Source organism: Megalops cyprinoides, chromosome 2 (assembly GCF_013368585.1).
Source record: "Megalops cyprinoides isolate fMegCyp1 chromosome 2, fMegCyp1.pri, whole genome shotgun sequence".
NCBI lineage: Eukaryota > Metazoa > Chordata > Actinopteri > Elopiformes > Megalopidae > Megalops > Megalops cyprinoides.
Genome location: NC_050584.1, coordinates 5,825,150 through 5,844,963, shown reverse-complemented (window position 1 = coordinate 5,844,963; position 19,814 = coordinate 5,825,150). Strand labels below are relative to the sequence as shown.

Below are 19,814 nucleotides of genomic sequence, written 5' to 3'. Positions count from 1 at the left end.
ATACAAGTCAATCAACAAGTTAACACGTCAAAATATACTTATTAAATCAAAATGTAATAATACTCGACGCCGCTCAATTCAAACTATTTTAGAGTGCAAACATAGGAAGACTACTGGATTTTTGAAGGATCTGTCCATACTGTCTCATTGTGACAGTGAAGACAGGAGATAAATCAATCATATGCTTATACTTTCCATATGCTATAAGTTTTTGTACTTTTAGAATATTTAATTTAGGTAAGCAATACTCAACAAAGCATAAATATCATCTCACTCATCGTCGGATCGTCAGGACCAGACTTTGTCTCATCTTCTAGTTCTACTTCTAATCTGGCATTCCCATTTCAAGACACAGAATGTCATTTTTAAACAGCATTTCATTATGTTCTATTATGTCTCTCTGACCTGAATTTTGTTGATCTCACTAGATGGCTAATACATTGTCAATAAGTGTATTTCAAACTACTCTGTTGTAGATGTGTGGACCTATGCCTTAGACAAGTGTGGGGGTATAGCTGTGAGAATGTGCATTTGTAATTGTATAATTGTGTAATATTGTATTTTGTACACACCAGCTGCTAAGGTATGTTTGGGGAGGGTGGGGGAAGGGGAGTTAGTTCCAAAACAAAAAAGAAGGAAAGTATAATGTATTATTTAATCTGTATTGTATGATTCCTTCAATAAATACATTTTTTTAAATTCCCATGTGTTTAGAAGGTGGTCATCTCAAAAGTGGTACATTGATTCAGTTAATGGTATGACAAAAATAATGAGTAAACAAGTATTTCACGTTGTCTGTAAACAATGCCAATTATGGAATGAAAACTAATAGGAATGACTGCATATTAACAGGAGAAAAACAAGTCGCAATATTTGCTGGGGTTCCAAATACTCAGTGTTTAATACATGCTAACAATAGAAATGATATTCTTTCTCAAGAATTAAAGGGAAAACAGGAAGTTCACAGAGGACTGTGAGGCAGGGCCACAATTTAAAAGAATTTCTTTCAACTACTAATGACTGAGAAGTCATTTACATTCTATTATACGCATGGACCATGGAATGAAAGGCATAGACTTCAACAGAGTCATTCATGTTTCTAGGAGATTCATCACTGACAGATGAGCACTACCAAATACCCTGGAACCTGTTTTTGTTTGTTCCATTTTCTGTGCACATTGTTGGCTTCAGGACATGGTTCACTGTTTCAAACTGTTTCAAAGTCCCAGCAGTATAAGCAGGAACATCAATTTGAAGATGACACGCACACCATAGGAGATACATTCACTCAAGGAAAATGTAATTTCTTAAGAATAAAGGTAAGGTTTCAATGTTAATACAATATATTGTGCACAACCCCCAAACTTTTTTTGAATAGAATGCTGACTCAATTTTGTAGTTCATTTGATCTGACTTAACTTGATCTGGAAGGATACATGCTAAACACATGATAGCCAATTACATCAAGGACATTATGACATCATAGCTCTCCTTTGTTGTATGTAGGTTTCATATTGCATATTTATGTCATATATGATACAAAAATGTATTGGTGGTAAAAATCTCACAAAAATCTCATGTGGTAAAATTTCACAACAATAAAACAGCTCTCCAAACTGAAGGATATTTATACAGAATATGTTATGAAAAAATGTTATGCATATATTCCCAGCATTTTGCGGTCTTATGCCTGGGGTCTGCAGGTACAGTGGTGAAATGAATTGGTACATTCAAAATTTTATAAATTTAATATCAAAAGTTTACTTACCTGTATTTGCTCCTATTTTCCATACATGTCCACAAAGCCTCCAGCGTTGCTATTCGTCAATCATTAAAGACTTCTATGTTTTTATTGTTTTTTGTAAATCATAATTTTAACGAATATCAACAAGTTATTGTCTCTTATGTTTATCTGATTACATGGGAATGTTAGCAATAAGAATGCACAAAAAAGGACAAAACTGCACATTTGATTTGCCTGTGTACTGTTAATTTGCTTCCTGTCCTGTAAGACAGCTGTAGTCTTATTTTCTGTGAGGTAAATTCCGTGAAAAGTCAAGCCTGTCTGCTCTTTCCCCTCTGAAGCCTAAAAAGTCAATATTCGCTTGTTTCAAAGAGTCCTTAAATCCACAACTCTCCCTCTTCCCTTGTGTCAGCAAGTAACTTGATTAGGCTAACCAGCTCCACATGCTTAGGTCCTGGGTCAGATGCTTCATAATGTGATCACTCACTGATGTTCAAATCATCTGCACTCTGCCCCGAGGCTGCCAAGACCATGTTTCCCCTCTACCTTCAGTCACGGTGAGTCATCATGTAGATTGTACGAAGTACAAATGGCATTGTATGAAAAGATAAAGATTTTAAATGATCATGTCTTGTGGCTGTTGCACAACTCTGCATGATTTGCAGGGGAATAGCTATGCAAGTGCAGGAGAACAGCTGGTTTAGATCCAGTCTACTTATGTTTTATACTTACAATCAGCACAGAGAACTAATTTTAAAAAATTGCTCCAGAGAGTCATGAGATGCAACTGAATTTGTCCAGATGGTAAAATGACCCCTGAAACATGTTGGGTGAATCTGGATGACAAATGGAAAACAAATAATTATCCATGCACATTTAAAATATGCATTTGTCATTATACACATTCATACTATGCATCTGATGAAGTTTAATTTAGCTTAAGTGCTGCATTGTTCATTTTGTAATGATATAGCACACCTGCTGAGCTAGAAATCTTACATTACATTTAAAAAATGACTGAATTTTCATTTTAACCCACCTGTCTGCATAATAACTAGGCTGCAAAAGTCACTTTCCCACTTTAACCTTCTACTGATGGATTTGCTATAGTTTAACTAGTTACAGGAAATGTGATGTTAGTTTTAGTACAGTTGCCTTCCCCACATTATACAATCCCAAACATATTGTTGTTAGTTACTTTTTCATTGATGCAGACACTTTCCTAGAATCCTGATACAATCCAACTTGACTTCATGCATAACTCTGTGAGTCTGCCAGCTCTCTGATGATGGGTTCTTAACAGACTATTATTTATACCAACAGCAACAATATTATGGTGGCATTAAACAGCCCCCGCTATCACTGTCATGACCAACCCAAGCACTCAGCACTGGTTAGATCACTGAATGGGTTTGGTTAATCATCTTGATTAGGTTTAAGGCTAATAATTTGCTTAAGGCCAGGGGAAACAAACAGTGCCTCAAAAGACCCCAAAACATGTCTGAGGTGATCCCTGAAATGGCCATTAGAGGCAGTACCACCAATGGATTAACTATGGGTGAGAGGAAAACACTGTGTCAAACCATTTGCTTTGATTTATCAATCATGCTTTACTTTTCTCAAACTGTACTGCAACAGGAGAACGATGTTTGGAAGTATGAATATACTCTGTAACATGAGTGTGCAAACAGACTGGTCATTTTAACGACAAAACCAAGCTGTAGGTCAAAAAAACTTTCATTATTAGGCATACAGAATGTAACAAAATAAACGTCGCAATTCCTCCAATTACACCATTGTATTACACTGCATATTCAGGAGTGAAAATCAAAGGAGACCATTGTCTCGATTCCACCACCGTCTCAGTTGCTGAAGATGATTAAGAGATGGAATTGTGTTTACGTCCCCAGGGGGGCGCTACAGAACCGCCAACGGTGATCAGTCCTCACTTTTAAACGGAGCCTAGGTAACGAAGATGACAGCCATAACAATTTCGCACGGATAGGACGGTACTTGCCTCCGTCAGTTTGAATGACATTAGCCCTTCTTTCAAACACTATTGAAATCATTTTACTAATTGCCAGGAGCCTTGCATGGGAACACATCTGGCAACTGGTTGCACAAATACCAGTCCAGCAAATGTACAATCTGTCCGTCAGGAAGCTCATCACTCCATCGCATTCCTGATCACTCGCTTCACAGCGTTCTCGCTGCTTCCTGGCTAGCCAATCAGCTGACAAACCCATGACAGCCTGGGCCGAGCGCATGCGCAGTGGACCCACTTATGGCAGGAGGAAGATGGCAGCGTCCTGAGTCCTGAGTAGAAAGAGCGCAGAGTCGGCTACCCATTGCACCGGACTGGAATAATAACACAACAACCGTTTACATTGGAGGGAGGGGGCAGAGGAGCTGAAACGATTTACGATTTGTAGCAGCTACTCAGGTAAAAAATCCGATTGCAACATATGCACGGTGTTTGCTCTCTTGGCATTGGACCCCATTTGAGCTTTACTTTTTTCCCCTCTGCCTAAGCCAGGGAGCTCGCCAGCTAGTTAGCTGTAGTTGGTTAGCTAGATAGTTAAGTAGCTTAGTAACTAGCTACCTTCGTAGCGATCTACTACTTTACGTTGTTTAATCGTGAGATTGAAATGCCACAGCTACGTGACAATCCTAGTCTTTGCTAGGTAGCGCTGGAGGCTAGCTATCCCTCTGTATATTATGCTAAGGGATGGGCCTGCTTGCACCTCCCGTTCCGTTCCTTAAGTCAAGCTCAAGTTCTCTTGTCGCCGTAGGTGTGATCCATTGGATCGGCAGTTATGTTACAGGACGCAATGACGATCAGCTAGTTATTTAGCTAGCAATGTAGGATTAGCGTTAAATGATGTTAATAATGAAAACATGGACGTCTGTCTTAATTTTTAAGTCTTAGACACCACTTTAGCAAGCGCTAGCTAACGTTAGCTAGGTGGCGATGACATTAACTAGAATCCTCGAAGCACAGGACGAACGAAGGAACTAAGCTAAGTATATTTCAAGTGCATGCCGACGTATCGTGCTAAGCAGCCAGCTAATTGTTGCACTGAATTAACCGTGGATGTTCAGACGGATGTTATATGGTATCATTTATTTAATCAGTCAGGAAAGTTTGTGACCAAAGCCGGCAGCGTTGTCCTGGTTTCATGTGTTAGCTAGTTAGCTAGCCCTAAGTACAGTGAGCTACCAGGCTTGCTATTAGCTTATGCCAAATGCTCAGCTGATTGGACAGAGTTGGTCATGCATTCTTGGAAAATCTCACTCTTTGGTGTAGCAGACCGTATTTTCGCTTTATGGGGTAATATAAACATGTGGCAACTTACCGCATCTTTTCTATGCAATGTAAATAAGTACACAATCAAATAAATGAGGAAATTGATTTGCAACAAGAACAGTTTTGTTGAACGTGGATTTGTACAAATCATGGTTTTGTTCCGACCAGGGTTTCTGGTTTGTTTTCAGCGGCTATGTTGTAACATTGCATGTAGTGTAGGCCTACTGGTGACTGGTTAACGGTGTGGGAAGAAATCAGTATGAAGGGCCTACTTTTGACGTTTCAAAAATGTCTGTAAACCTTTCTATATCCCAACTGCAACCAAAGATATGGAGTGCGGGGTGTCGCTAACGGTCGCTTAGCTCCCAAATTCTCGCTGTCACCACTTTACATATGAAAATATTAGATGTTGCTGACTTTTTAAACATCAGGTGTGTTAGCAACAACTCTGTAGTACTGCCATTGTAAGTAAACAATGGAGATAGTTTTGTAATAACAAAATGTAATATGCAGAATTATTCAAATACCCTGAGATCCTAAATGGAAAATTTCCAGCAACAGATGGATATAATGGGTCACGGCTGTTCATCGTCATTGAAGAACATATTCTCTGGCAGAGAAATCGTCATGTGCTTTGCTGGTTTTATCCATACATGAATTAGCAGAAGTACATGTCTGTTTTACCAGCGAAAGATCAGATGTTTGAAGTAACCTTGGTCTGTCTGCTGTTAATAAAGTATTACGTTTTGAAGCGGTTTGGCATACATGTATGCGAGGATGAGTGATTTAAATGCTTGCATAGACGTCTGTTTTTAGTGCATACTAAGCTACCGTTACAATGCTGTAGCCCTGATCTACAGGTTCATTTTATGGCAGGGGCTTAGAATCTGAAATATTACATGTGTTTGTGCAATAAAACTGCACAGAGTTCACAGTGACTGTTTCATAATGATCTAGTCAGGTGTCAAAGAACATATTCAAAAATTCCATTTTGCAGTAGTCCTGTTCCTAGTCCTGTGATGGTCATGATGCACAAACACACTCCCCTTTGCATCAACACTGTTGAGTGTTCTCAGTTCTGTTGTTAGTTGACTTCCCTGGGATCAGAGTGAAATTGTTGACTTATAGTGTTATTCATTCATAACTTCATAATGCATGGTCAAAATAATTCCTGTACTGATCCCTGTGCTTTTCAGATAGTTTCTCCTTAACATTAATGTGGTTTATCTACCTTGATGGAAGCTTAGTGTAAAACACAGAATTCCCAAGTATAGGACATGTTGATGAGCAAGGCAGTGTACATTGCACCTCATTATGGAGCTATGTTCAATGAATTTACCCATACTCTAGAAGCTCTGAGTTAAGATGATGGCATCGGAACTTCATTTACTTAATTCATTATTTTACTGCTCCAATACTTAAAATTACAGTGCTTTAAAGTTGCAACACTGAATTCTAATTGACTGTTAAAATAACTGTGCTGTCCAAATGATCACTTTAAATTTTCATACCAAGGTAGCCTTTTTTTTTTTTTTTTTACTTTTACCAACACCAAGTATGTGCAAAAAGAAGTATATAGAGAAATAGAGAAAGACAGCAGTCTCTGTCTTGGTTTTAACTAATGAAAAGGGCATTTTTTTTTGTAATGTTATAGCACACCTGCTAAGCATTGACAGAGGTTATATGTCTCTTGCTTGGGCCAGCCCATCGTATTACTATGGTTGTGAGGAGGTGTGTCTGAAGAGGTTAGCTCAGATTGTGATGTAGAGCTCTTACAAAGGCTGTTTATCCAATAGGTGATGATGACACCCACATAATGGGTAGGCATGACTAACCACCCTCCCCCACCCACCCAATCATTTATCCAATATGGTTGAAATGGCAGGTCATATTTTAGATATAGTTTTATGGCTTTATTTTGCAGTTGGCTAAGAGAACAGGAAAGGGCTGTAATAATTCACCACTTCACTGCACAAGGTCAGCAAAGGTATGTTACTGTAAAATATGAAGCAATACAAATGGCCTCATGGGATAGCTGTTAGGAATTTTGTGCTACCTAACACATGACACTCCTTACAGAATTTCCATAGTAAGGTAATTGTGATGCTATGTCTCTGTGACGTCATTTCTAAGGTGTAACAGTTGTGCGCAGAGTCCACAGGTCCAGTGGCCATCTCTGTAATATCATCAGATGGGTCAGTTCAAAGCTACCTGGATGTCAGTCGCATCCTAAACATGACTGGGATGTTTGCAGACTCCACTCCAAACGTCCAGAGGCCTGAGGGAATTCCCATGTATAGATCTTTGGGGGAAGAAGGTCATTTCCATAGGACAGAGTCAAAGAGCTGGTGAATTCAGCGAACAGACAGTTCTGGTGAACTCATAGAGAGCATGTCTGCATTACCCTCCCTGTAAGTCACATGACCCACCTGGGCTCAGTGGTAAACTGCTAGTAATTGCAGATCAATGGGATGACTTTTTGTAGATGGGCAGCGTTGATAATCAATGTTGGCCGCTGTAGCAGACTTGCATCACGTTTCTCTCAGTGCTATTGGCTGCGCCGGAATGAGCCCTTCTGAGGCTTCACCTGTCAGGAAGGCTTTTAACTCCGCTCTATTGATCGCTGTTACAGCAGGGAAAGACTTGTCACATGACCATGGCCTGTAATCATTGCAGGTCCGTCCTTCTCTTTGCGGTCACAGATTTATGCTGTGTTTGCTTTCAGTAACACTGCAGTGTATTATTCGCCTCAGATTGTTGCAAGTGTCTCAGGACAGTAGCAATTCTGCTTCCCTGTTCTACATTTGATTTGGTGGCATAGATTTGTAGAACACAGAAGTCTACTAATTGATGTTTCCTTCCTACTGTGATTGTATTCCACCATTTAGGCTATAAATGTATACAGAGGTTGGAGGTTGTATCTAGACACAAGCACATTTGCCTGTGTGCTATATTCCCAGTCATTGTGTCGAGGTGATCTTTGTTCCATGGAGCCACGTGAGCCTTCGAGTGATTTGTGTGGCAGAACACTCAGCATGATGTTTCATTCACAGCAGCATGTTGCTTAAGTCAGTAGTTTAGATGTACTGCATTGCAAGTTGCTGAGTTTGTTTTTTAACAGTAGGCTGGAATGGAGAGGAAGGAAGAGTGGAGTCAGTTATTTCCAGGATCTTCACAGAGTGCTGACAAAGGCTCTCCCATTAGCAACCAGCAGTGTGAGGTTATAGTGAATGCTGGTATGCATGAGACACTGTTTATTGCTCTCATGTTTTTTATTATTGTTTTTTTAATGGTTGTAGATTTTCTGCGGCTTGCATATGTCCCTATACTGAGCCTTGTTTTATCTGTGTGTTTGCTTGTGTAGTCTTTAGGCTAGAGTATGTGCATGTAGAAATGTATGTGTTGTGAGTGTAGTATGAGTCGGTCCCCAACACTCAGAGTCGTGACCTCCAGAAGGAATTTGACGTGTGTTGAGGAGTGCCAGCAGAGTGGAGGAGAAAGGGTGACAACAGGGAAGGAAGATGGGTATGGATGAAGTAGCATCTTTTTGTTCTCCTGTGAATTTATTGTAGTGACTTGTCTTTAAAGGAGGGTGCTGCAGAATTAAAAGGGTTTCATAAACCATCTTAAAACCAAGGGAATCATGTGTTATATTGAATACTGTTTTTTAGACCAGAGTTCTTCAAACTGCATCAGAAACAACTGATCACTGATCTTAATTCCCAAAGCTATGTTTAAACCACATTAAAATGGATCTGAGACAGACAAGACAGAGATTGTCGTGGCAATCGGTACGCGGAAACAGCTGTATGCACTTTCCCTTCAACACTTTTCCCCAATGCTATATTCAGTATTAGTGTGGGCAGTGTATGTTCAAGGTTACTTAACCTGTTCCAGCTTAGTGGGTGTTGCTCAGAGTTTCCAGTTGGGCCATAGAATGTCAGTGGCCAGTGTGAAGTGTGTGACTGTATTTTTGGGATTGTGAGATAAGGGAGGGGTGGGACCCGAGGGCTGAGGTCAGTATTGGTCTTGTGTGGCCTCTGATCCCTCAACCACACAGACTTTCTGGGTCAGCACTACATGCAGCCCTTCTGAGCAGTTTGTTCAGGTGGCTAATGGTGTGTGCATGAAAGTGACCTTTATTAATAGCTGCAGTTTGCCTTACATCACCGATGCCTGGCATTTTTGCGAAGTCATCGGCATGCTTTGGCTGAGATGACTTCACTGTCAATCCACCAAACAGATGGGAAGTGAGTGATGGTCAATCCGGTTGCGTAGATAAGTCTGTTGTACTGAATGCAGAAACTTGCATATTGTTCTTTGTTGTCCTCCCCGCCCCAAACATTTACTTCCCGCTGGTCCAGTCTGACTTCAGTGAAAGTGATGTTGGGAGTCCAAACCATGACTCCTACTATTAACGTTTTTGTTTAGGATTTCCCTTCTTGTTATGTCTCACGTGGTTCATTGTGTTTCAGCTCCTGCCAGAAGATGAATATCCTCAAAGACAACAAAGACTTGGCCTGTTTCTACACCACGAAACACTCCTGGAGGGGAAAGTAAGTGTTTCTTTTTCCCTTCTTTTCAAATTGGTAAAACTGTCTGTCTCAAGGGCAGGCCCTTTGTATGGGTGGTATTTTTTCCCATTTACTTGGCTCCACTTCCTCATTGGCTGCCTGTGAGTCTTAGGTGGAGGTTTTACTTGTTGGTCTGCGTTTTACATGTTGATGTGCTTTGCTTGGCTGCAGGCCAGTAAGATGGGGTGTCTAATGTAAGGTGACTCAAGGTCAGGCTCATTTCCGCCTCTGGTGTTGTGTGATTGGTAGCAATGCGATGCTTGTTGGACCAGCACACTGACGTTAATACTCGGGGCAAGGGAAAAGCACGGAATTCACCACACTGTTCTGTTGAGAATGTAACCCATAGCTGTCTGTTTGGACACAGGGTGTCACGAAGTGTTATATCTTTACTCACCTTGATCAGGGTCAGTTCAGACAAAGAATTACATAAAGTGGAATGGTGGTCCTCTTAGGTTTTTAGCTAATATTCAGCATATTATGAAAAGCTAATCTTGGTCTAGCACAGCTGGTGGAACTGTGCTGTCATCTGGCAGAAGTGTTCTGAGGATGGGTTGGATGTAAAGGGAAGGTCATTTTGGCTGATTCCTGCCATAGCTGTGAGAGAAGCCTATATCCTAGTTTAAGGGTGGTCTTCTGGTGTTGCTGTAGGTGGTCACTCAGAAGCAGTTAGACTTGTGATAACAGCTGCCCTGACTTCATACTAAGTCATGTGACATCATTCCTATAGGCATGTGTGACTTTATGACAAACTGGTGACAAAATGGCCATCAAAGCAATAGACACCGTTCGTTGCAGTTATGTGCATGTGCTGGTAATGTTCCCTGATAGGGCCACCAGGGCTGTATTGATGTGGGTGGAGCTGACAGATCTGCTGTTGCTCAGTGCTGGGGCAGGGAGATAGGGATAGAGATTGGGGCCGCAGTAGAATAGAGCTCAAGCCTTTCATTCTCATGTGGGCACAACAGCTTCTAATTAGCTGTGGTGTGCTATACAAATGTGCTAGCTTCAAAGTGCTCTGCCTTCCCTGGGCTATTTGTCTGTATAATGTCATTACCCATGTGGTTGTGCTACTTTGAGGTGACAACAACTGATGTGGTGGTTTCATCTGTAAAATACTAAGGTTCAAAAGACCCATTCATGAGTTTTACCATCAGCTCATAGAATCGTTTTAACAGCCTCTGTTCAAATACTTGAAATTTCACTGAGATAACCTTAGCTATTTTTAGATATTCACCCAGTCTTTATGTAGAAGGGTGAGCAAGAAAAAATAATGTTCCTTTATTGCGGGTGCATGGTTTTTGTTAGGATAGAATTTCATCTGTGACAGTGGCACACGGAGTTGAAAAATTTTCCATCATGAAATTTTGATTTATTGATTTGTTTTGATTGATTTGTTAATATCAAGTAAAATATCACAAGGAATACAGCATGATACCGACACGTGCAGACTCTTTCTTCTAAATTGGCAGGTTCTACAGTGAATATTTCACCATGAGTTCCATGAGAATACACTGTGGCTCTGAAATGTATACTATAATGTAAACTATAATTCAACCTCAATCATTAATTCAAAACTTCATTTATTTTAGCCCATTAACTTTGAGCATTTTGAGCATCAAAACTGGATTACTAATGGGACATTAAAAAGAAGTGTTAGTGATTTGGAAAGCCTTGATTTTGTTCGTCAAGTTTGTCAAGTTTGCAATATTTGGCACATGATGGATAATTATCAGTTAATGGAAACTATGTGATGCAGCTACTGCAGTGCATGATTTTTTGCTATTTAGCCTAAACTATTTATGTATTTCACTTTCTAGCATTATTCAATTTTCATTGTTTCTCCAGTTTATGATCCGTAGAACCCTGTAGCACCCCCCTTTGAAAGTTTAGTCATGTTATATAGGTAAGTCCACTCTGCACAAAACCCTCTTCCAGTGAATGGAAGCACTGGGCAAACCTGTCCCCTCACTTAGACTGCATTCCACAGTTCTCCCAGGAAAACCCCCTTCCCTGCATCCTTGAATAATTATAGAATGGTTTATGGTCCTGTTTTTAAGTGAATGAGGTCATCCATTTAATTATTTTATTTTGAAAGTGTGGTTATAAGCATATGAGGCAGCAAGTAAGAACTATGGAAAGCAATAGCTCGCAGAAAATATGATATCATCCCAGGGGTTGCACAATCGACCTACTGCCTGAGGCATTACGTATGGCTCCGAAAAGTGACGGGTGTTTTTTAAGTTGTGCGACTCACGCTTTTTTGGAGTGTAATTTGATTTGGTGGTTGTGTGTCTAACAGGGCCTCCTGTCTTGTGTGTACAAAGAAGCTCTCTCAGGGACACGGTTGCTTAGGCTGTGAAGAATGTGAAACTTGCCCTGTGCCACGGGACTCTGCGTTTGTGGGAGATGCTGGTTAATCATGCTCCACAGAGTAGGCTGATGGGTTAGTAGTAGTCTCGATATGTTACCATAGTAGGTGACATATTGAGACTACTAGGTGGTTTGTGTAAGATGTTTTTGGATGGGTACTTGTTTTTATTTTAACACAGCCAGTTTACATTCACATTTGTAAGAGTTTTGGCCTTTGGGTATGGAAGGTTAAATTGATTTATAGTGTTTTTGAGTTAGGTCTTCCTTAGGTCTTTGGTCTTCCGATGGAACCACTTTCAGATTAGATCTGTACAAGGGGAAGTAAACTTTGATTTGACCAAGGAGATTTTAGGTCAAACGTGTTTTGTAATCTTTCATCTATAGTCAGACTTTAGAGGCTTAAAGTAAACTGGCTTTGTCCATACTGATATCCACAGAGTGGAGACTTGCGTAAGGGTTATCTTGCACAGTCCTGTGGTTTTGTAGTAGGCGGCTTGATGTGATGCTCTCTGTCTGTGACTACATCACAAATCTTGGAGTTCCTCCTCACAAAGCTGACTTGACATGAATGTTGGGGTCGAAAGCCTTATTACAGAATAACCTGCACTGACCAACTGCTACTGCTCTCTTTTTATTGAATCTGAAGTCATGTGCCACATCCCAAAAATGGATTAAAATAAAATAGATTTCAGTAAATATGACTAATCCAATGAAAAAGGATTCTCACAGTGTGATTTGAAGGGCACTTTGAGACTGGATTCTAAGCACCGGTGTTACGTCACTTTGGTCTGGATCTGTATAGAGAGAAATGTGTTAGCTAGTTGTGGAGACGTTAGAGTCTTATGCTACAATTGACATAACTAACCAATTCTGGCTGCTTGAAGTCATCCCTTTTCTTTTACTGGAAAGACAGAAATGGGTATTTTTTTGACTCAAAGGTCATAATCATTGCTAATAGAGAATGCAGATCAAGAGCTAGCACCCGTTGAGTTGTAATAGAGATGCAGTTTGTGCTCTTGCACATTTCCCCACATCCCCAGTCCCCAAAATAGAATATGTATTCCAGGGCTCTGTCATGTTTGAAGCCAGACACAGGGTAAGCGGACCCGTTTTTCCAGTCCTCCACAGTAGGAGGGTAGAGTGTTTCCCTGTATTGATTTCTTAATAAAATCTGTGTGCATTAAATCCGGCTCCAGTTACCAGAGGCTTTCTGAGATGATTGCTGTGACCATTGCTCAATGGCCCAGCATGTAGCTATCATTGCTCACCAGGCTCTGGCCTTCCGCTTGGCCACCTGGAAACTTAAATACACTGTCAACACCACCACAGCTATCCCTCTGTTTCAGAGTATTTTGTATTACTGGTGTTCTTTCCCCAAATTCATGGACCTCTTTCGGTTACCCCCCACCATCTTGTGCAGTTCGGCTAACTGAGTCAGGAAATGTGAGAATGGGCTTGGCTTGACGCTGGGCCACAACATGGCTACCTAACTGATGCATGTTTTTTTTAATATTGTATTCTGTTAGAGTGAAAGGCATTTTCTACACCACCCCCTTGGTTGCCACTCAACAGTGCTGCCCTGCTGCATCCAGCTCAGTGCACTTCCTGTGGCATTGCTCTTGTTCCTACAGTGACCTTGCCTGACCTAGCTTCCTCCTTGAACTTTAATCATACCAAAGATTCACAAGAACACAATAACAACATACTCAATCGACTGCATTTTTAGTGGAAACACTTGTCCATGCCCATGTACATAGCAAAGACGCATGTGGAGATGTAGTTCTCAGAAAAAAGCATAGAGTCGCTGAAGTGCGGGATATTTTTTTGGTCGGGGGGGGGTGCAAAGAGCAATGCAGAAAGTTCATATTTTCAGTCCTTTACATTTGTGTTGCACAATAAGTTCCAAGCTTTTAACTAGGGGTCGACGGATTATCTGGTCGTTAGATAATCGGGGCCAATATTTGCAATTTTTTGATTATCGGTCATCAGTATATTTTTATCTAAATTCCCGATTTAATAAAAAAAAAAAACTTTTAAAAGCAATGCGTGTACTATCCCGACACATCTCCTCTGTCAGAAAAAATGCTATTGGTATGGCTAACATTCTTTCCACAAAATTCCCTCATTGACCGAGACAGACAAGGTTATCTGATGGTGAAAATCAAACGTTTTCTCAGACCTGCTGCTGGAAATAAGGATGGAAGGTAAGTATCCAGTAAAAGGGTCGTTGTGCTCAAACCATGCCGGTAACCAAATTGCACTAGGCTAATTGTACCTTTTTGAATCAGTATAAGTAGTCTATGCTTAAGCTAAAAACAAGCTTGGAATATAAAAGAAATAAGGACTTAATTGGTGCACTTAAGTTGCATTACACATTTAACAAATAGTAATGTAGGCTTATATTTATTCTTTCAAATCCAACATTCAAATAAATTTACCCTAAAGCACAGCCCTTCTGAATTACAGTCGCCATTTAAGCAACCGTTCCCGAAATTAAACAGCTCGCTTGTGTGTGCACTGTATGTCGGAATGTCGCGGTAAAGCTGAAAATATCCGTTTCTTCATTTGGCCTCATCATCATCATGGAAGTCGAGTTATTAAAATAAAAAATTTGCAGCACACAGTTTGCACATCACAGTATTTTCGCTAACTTTATCACAGTCCTTCCACACGGTACCCTACTTTTGTATGAGCTGTCCATTTTTCACTTAAATGACTTATGAACAAATGGGCTCCTAGAATCTCCCCGCAGCTTCAGAAAAAGCGTGGGCGCGCAGGCTAGATTTAAGGTTTGATATTTCATACTTTATGATGAAAATGCAGCCTAAATGATGTATCAATTTGCTTTATTTCATATGCAATGTTTGCCATTGTTCGTCCGATAATTGAATGCTTTTGAAATGGTGGTAGGCATCTGTTGCGTAGCCAAAATAAGATAACCATAGAGAAATTTACCCACAACTACACGATTAGCCCCCTTTTAGTAGGCCCTGTCTCTCTCTTGTACACCGTCTCATTCGAACGTGCACACCCTCGCACACACGCTGCAGCTCAGATGTGACCCTCACAGATACTCTTGCCAAATGTGGTCATTTTAGTTATTGCAATTTTTAGTTTATTTTTATCTTTGAGAAAGAATTTTCATTTGATCTTTTTGCTTTTTATTTAACTTTATGCCTGAACATATGAGTAAAGAGGCTTTGTAATTAAATCCATGTTGTCACAGCCTATTTCTTTTCACACTGAAAAAAAAAAAACGTTAAAAGAATTAAAATATCGGCCTGAAATATCGGTTATCGTCCTCTTTTTGTCACAGGTAATCATTATCGTATCGGCCTTGAAAAAACCATATCAGTCGACCCCTACTTTTAACCACAAGAAAGTGACCGTGCTATGGACGCACTTTAAAATTTCCTCAGTCACAGTAATACAGATACAGTACACAGCGATATAGAAGATACTCTCTTCTGTGCTGTGAATTGCTCTGCATTATACAAGAGCAAACCTGATTCATGTGGTGTTCTGTTCTCCATCACTCAGGTTGAAAAACACTATATAAATGAAACAAAATGAATCCCGGCAAACTCGAAGCATGCTGAGAGTGCCGACAAAAGCCAAAACCATCTTCTTTCGCTCATAAATTGAGATTCATGGGCCGTTACATTTGTGGCAGCGTTGGGTCTGTGGCTGTCTGCAGTAGACCTTCGGTTTGTGTTCCCTCTGCAATGAGCACAACGAGATGCATAGCTCTTTCTTTCTGTTTGGATTTGCAAAAAGTGAGAAAGAGGGGAGAAGGCAAGGGGGGGGGGGGGGGCATGCAGCGCCGGCGTTTTCCACCTCAGGAAGTTGATCCGTGAGACCCGTTAGATTAGAAGAAACGAAAGCGAAATGCAGGAAGCGTGTCAGACGGAGAGAGAGAGAGGCGACCACACGCTCACAGAAAGCCGCATCGGCATTTTCTGCCTCGGGAATTTGGCCTGTGAAGCCCGCTTGAATGTGAGGTGTTGTGATTGGAGGAGTCAAAAGCACAACGGAGGACACGCATCACACTGAGGTGAAGGCACGCGCTCCCTGCAGACTTGCTGCTTCGTGGGTGGAAGCTGCCACCGCACTTCCCTCAGTCAGTCACGTGATGTCAAACCCATGCAGGAGGCATTACTGGGAGCACCTTCATTGGAGAACACAGTGAAACGTTCACGGGCAGAGTTACTGTCAGGAAGTGTAATCTTGCACAATCCCCACCCCCTCCTTCTCCTTGTCTCTTGTGTAACAGGGAGGAATTGTGGGGCAGACAATAGAGAATGTATAGGGAGAACGGCACATTGTAAATGAAACTGTGAGTGTGCACGCGCATGCGCAACCGTGTGGGACTTCCTACTGTGCCTCAGTGACGTGGGATGTGCTGGGGTGGCCACTTCTTGCAGTTTATTATTTGCAGATCAGCGTGTCTGATCTCAGTCTGCATTGTACTTTACCCTGGGAAGCACTCCCATTACCTTGTACAGTGCAGGCAGTGTAGAGGTTAAAGTCTCCCAGACCTCTCCTCAATCTAGTCTGCGGCCTGTTCGAAAACATCGGCCCTGAAACACAATTCCAGCACCCCCACGTGCTCCCAAATTAGTCTGGCAGTTGAAGAAATGTGAGATTTCCAGGATAACTAGATCAGATCGGTGAACATGTTCCATTCCCACATGTGCTGTTTTTTTTTTTTCCAAGGAGATCTGAGTGAAAGAGGAAAAAGACACACACACCATTTACCACACAGCGTATCTTTTGGAAATTAACCAAAGTTAATCCCTGATTTAATTATGACCACCTCATTATTATTGTTTCCGTTTTGCCTGATGCTTTTTGTAGGGTTCATTCTACGGTCATGGCTGGCCTATGGATTGTGTGCGTACTGCTTATACTGGAAGTCCTCTTCACTCAGTAAAATCTGGCCAAGTCACAGTTTGTGTGAACGTTAAGTATGAAGAGATATGGTGTAGTTCGTAGGGTGTGACTTGGTGATAGATCAGCTGATGTAGGAGATCGTAAGACTGTGCTTCCTGTGCACAGTAAGGTGGCCCGGGCTTGTGCAGCCTCTTTGGGACAGGCTTGCACTGCTCTCAGGGCTGTGCTTGTGGAGGACTCTGGCTGACTGGTGGCATGGAGTGTAGCGGGTCATATGAAGGAGAACTGTGGTGGAACGAACTCCCGGTCTCGCTACGGACAGCTTCTTCACCCCAGTCCTTCAGACGGGGCCTGAAGACGCACCTCTTCAGACTCTACCTGGACTGACCCAGCACACAATTGCTCCCCCCCCCCCCCCCCCCCCCCCCCGCCCATCAGTGCTGTCGTAAATTGCTGTGCTTTTTAAATTGTGCTTTTAAATTTGTCTCTTGTTGCCGCCTTTACCCTGACGCTCATTGCGCCGTTTGAAGTTGTCGAAGTCCGCCGTTTGAAAGTGTATCGTATTAACTGCCCTATAGGCTGTAATTGTACAAATCTAATAGTACTGTGTCCTCAAGCAGACGCTGCTCTCAGCTGAGAACTGTCTCATTGCGGAACTGTACACATCCTGTCCCCGTACTGTCGCTATATTTGCTGTATGCACTTTTGTAAGTCGCTTTGGATAAAAGCGTCTGCTAAATAAATAAATGTAAATGTAAATGTAAACTGTACTGCTGTTAGGCGAATCTGAGCTTCTCCGTCAAGTAAATGTTTAAATCTAATTGCTTTAAATGCTTGACTACTATAACCCAAACGTTCTTCATTGACGTGAAGCGTGGAGTGCTTTTGCTCAGTCGATGCTACCTAGAATTTGTGTTTAGAGGAGTTCCTCTGCACCCTACTCCATTTTAAGTGAAAGTGTATCGTTACGCACTTTTCTGATGCGCGTGTGCGAACAAAGCCAGACCAGACTCCTTTGCATCTACACCTCCGTGGCGGGGTGAGCTCTCCTGCCTGCCAGGAGTAAAAAGGCTTTTCATGAATAATTGAATCCGTAGCATGATGTGGCCCCTCCCAGTCAGCTGTGGCTCCCTCCTGTGGAGCAAGGTCAGAGGGAAAAAACGGAAACTCTGCCTTTCCAGACCGGACCTTGTGACCACTGTCAGGGAGGGGGAGAGATGCCCGTGTGCTGTTTGACACGAGGGGGAGGTCGGCAGCCCGATGCCTAAAGAGTCAGAGGAATGGGAGGGGACAAAGGGAAGGCCTGCTGTCCTTTACCGAGGGGCAAGCTGAGGACAGCGGGGCCAAAGCCAGTGGAAGGAGAGGATACATCCTCCCCTCCACTTTGTGGGAGGGTGGAGGAAAGGCAGGAGGAGGTGGGGAGGGACAGAGAAATGAGCAGGTCTGCTGTGGGAGATTTTAATCTCTGAGGAGTGCACCCACAGATGGTCCCCAGAGATTCTATACAGACAACAATATTCTTGTATGTATTCTTTTAGAGATTGCTTCTTGAAAACTGCTTTGGTGTTGGGTTTTACTAATATGCCTTGTTGTATTCACTTTGTGCGTACAACACTTGCCAACGAGAGATGCCAACTCCACCTCCAAAACTCTTTTTTTTTTTTTTTTTTTTTTTTTGTGTGCTGCAAAATGTCTAGTCTTTTCTCGGGTAGCCCAATACTCAGGAGTAGAAGTTTGGGATAGTGGTGTACTGTTTGACAGTAGGGATACTGGACAGAGAGAATTAAGAATGAGGGTACTAGTCCACAAACTCAAAACCAAAAAAATTACACAGGGAGGAGCTGGTATTGTCATGTGGTCCTGGGTAACTACACAAACATTAACTGAATTGAATGTCCACAGTAGGCCCTAGGAGTTGCCTCTTCCACACAAGGAAAGATCTCTCTGTTCATGAATACTTTCACAGGCTGGCGTCAGTCACGCGCAGCACTTTACAGAGAAATAAGCTCAGTTAAGGTGCTGAACAAATAGGGGTGGGTTGGAGGGCAGTGATTTTTGGAGAAGTTGTGGGTGCACAAAAGAGTTTCACGATTTCATTTGGCAGACTTACAATCCTTTAACATATCGTGAGCAAACAACCCGTTACTCCTGTAAGCTACCATATCTGAAATAAGTACTATATCACAAATTCAGTATGTCTGACAAATTCTTTTGAGAGTTATCTAGGCATCGGTGGAGGCAACAGCCATCCAGCTAGTTGTTTTGTGTTAACAGTTATAAATTGTAGGGGAGAGTCACTTTTGAGCTGGTAGGCCATATTTCCATGGAACACTGTCCTCTTGCTGATATGGCCTCCTTCTGTGCTTCATGACCAGTAGGAGTCACTGTTATGTCTTGTTTTGTGCAGGTTTTTTTCTTAAACAGAAGAGTGTTATTCAGCTACCTGTGTGGACATTTAAAAAAAAAAGAATTTGATTTCTCTTCTTGTTAAGGTGCACAGCTTGAACAGTAACACTTTGTGGGAGCAGCTCCACTCCTGAGTGTGTCAGTCGCTCATCTGTTGTGGTTCACGTTCAGATTATGCAGCTGTGGGGACCTGTGGTGGCAAGCCCACCTACGCACCAGATCACCGCTCTCTGTGCCTGGAAGTTTCTCACAAGCCATCTTTCAAACACGAAAAGTAGGGAGTATGTGGCCTTGATTGTTCAGTTATATCCACCGGGGTCTGGACAGCGGAATTGCTGGCCATCTTCTGACGCAGACTGAAGGCCCACCTCTTCAGACTGCATCTCGGTTCTATCCCCACCCCCTGACACCTGCTACTTTTTGCATTTGATGTTAATTTTATGTGTAGTATTAAGAAATATTATGAATTTGTGTTTGAGGGACTGTTGTTTCATAGTATACTTGGCTTTTGTCAGAG

At 41.8% G+C, this 19,814-nt stretch overlaps 1 protein-coding gene across 1 annotated transcript in view; it reads left to right on the top strand.

Moving 5' to 3' along the window:
- Positions 1-4,031: 4,031 nt before the first annotated feature.
- Positions 4,032-19,814, top strand: part of LOC118772406 (dnaJ homolog subfamily C member 13-like) — a 64,481-nt gene continuing 48,698 nt past the window's right edge. Inside the window, exons 1-2 of the mRNA XM_036520706.1 lie at positions 4,032-4,187; positions 9,527-9,607. Coding sequence (XP_036376599.1) covers positions 9,540-9,607 — 68 coding nt within the window. The 5' untranslated portion in view covers positions 4,032-4,187; positions 9,527-9,539. The remainder of the gene's footprint in view (positions 4,188-9,526; positions 9,608-19,814) is intronic.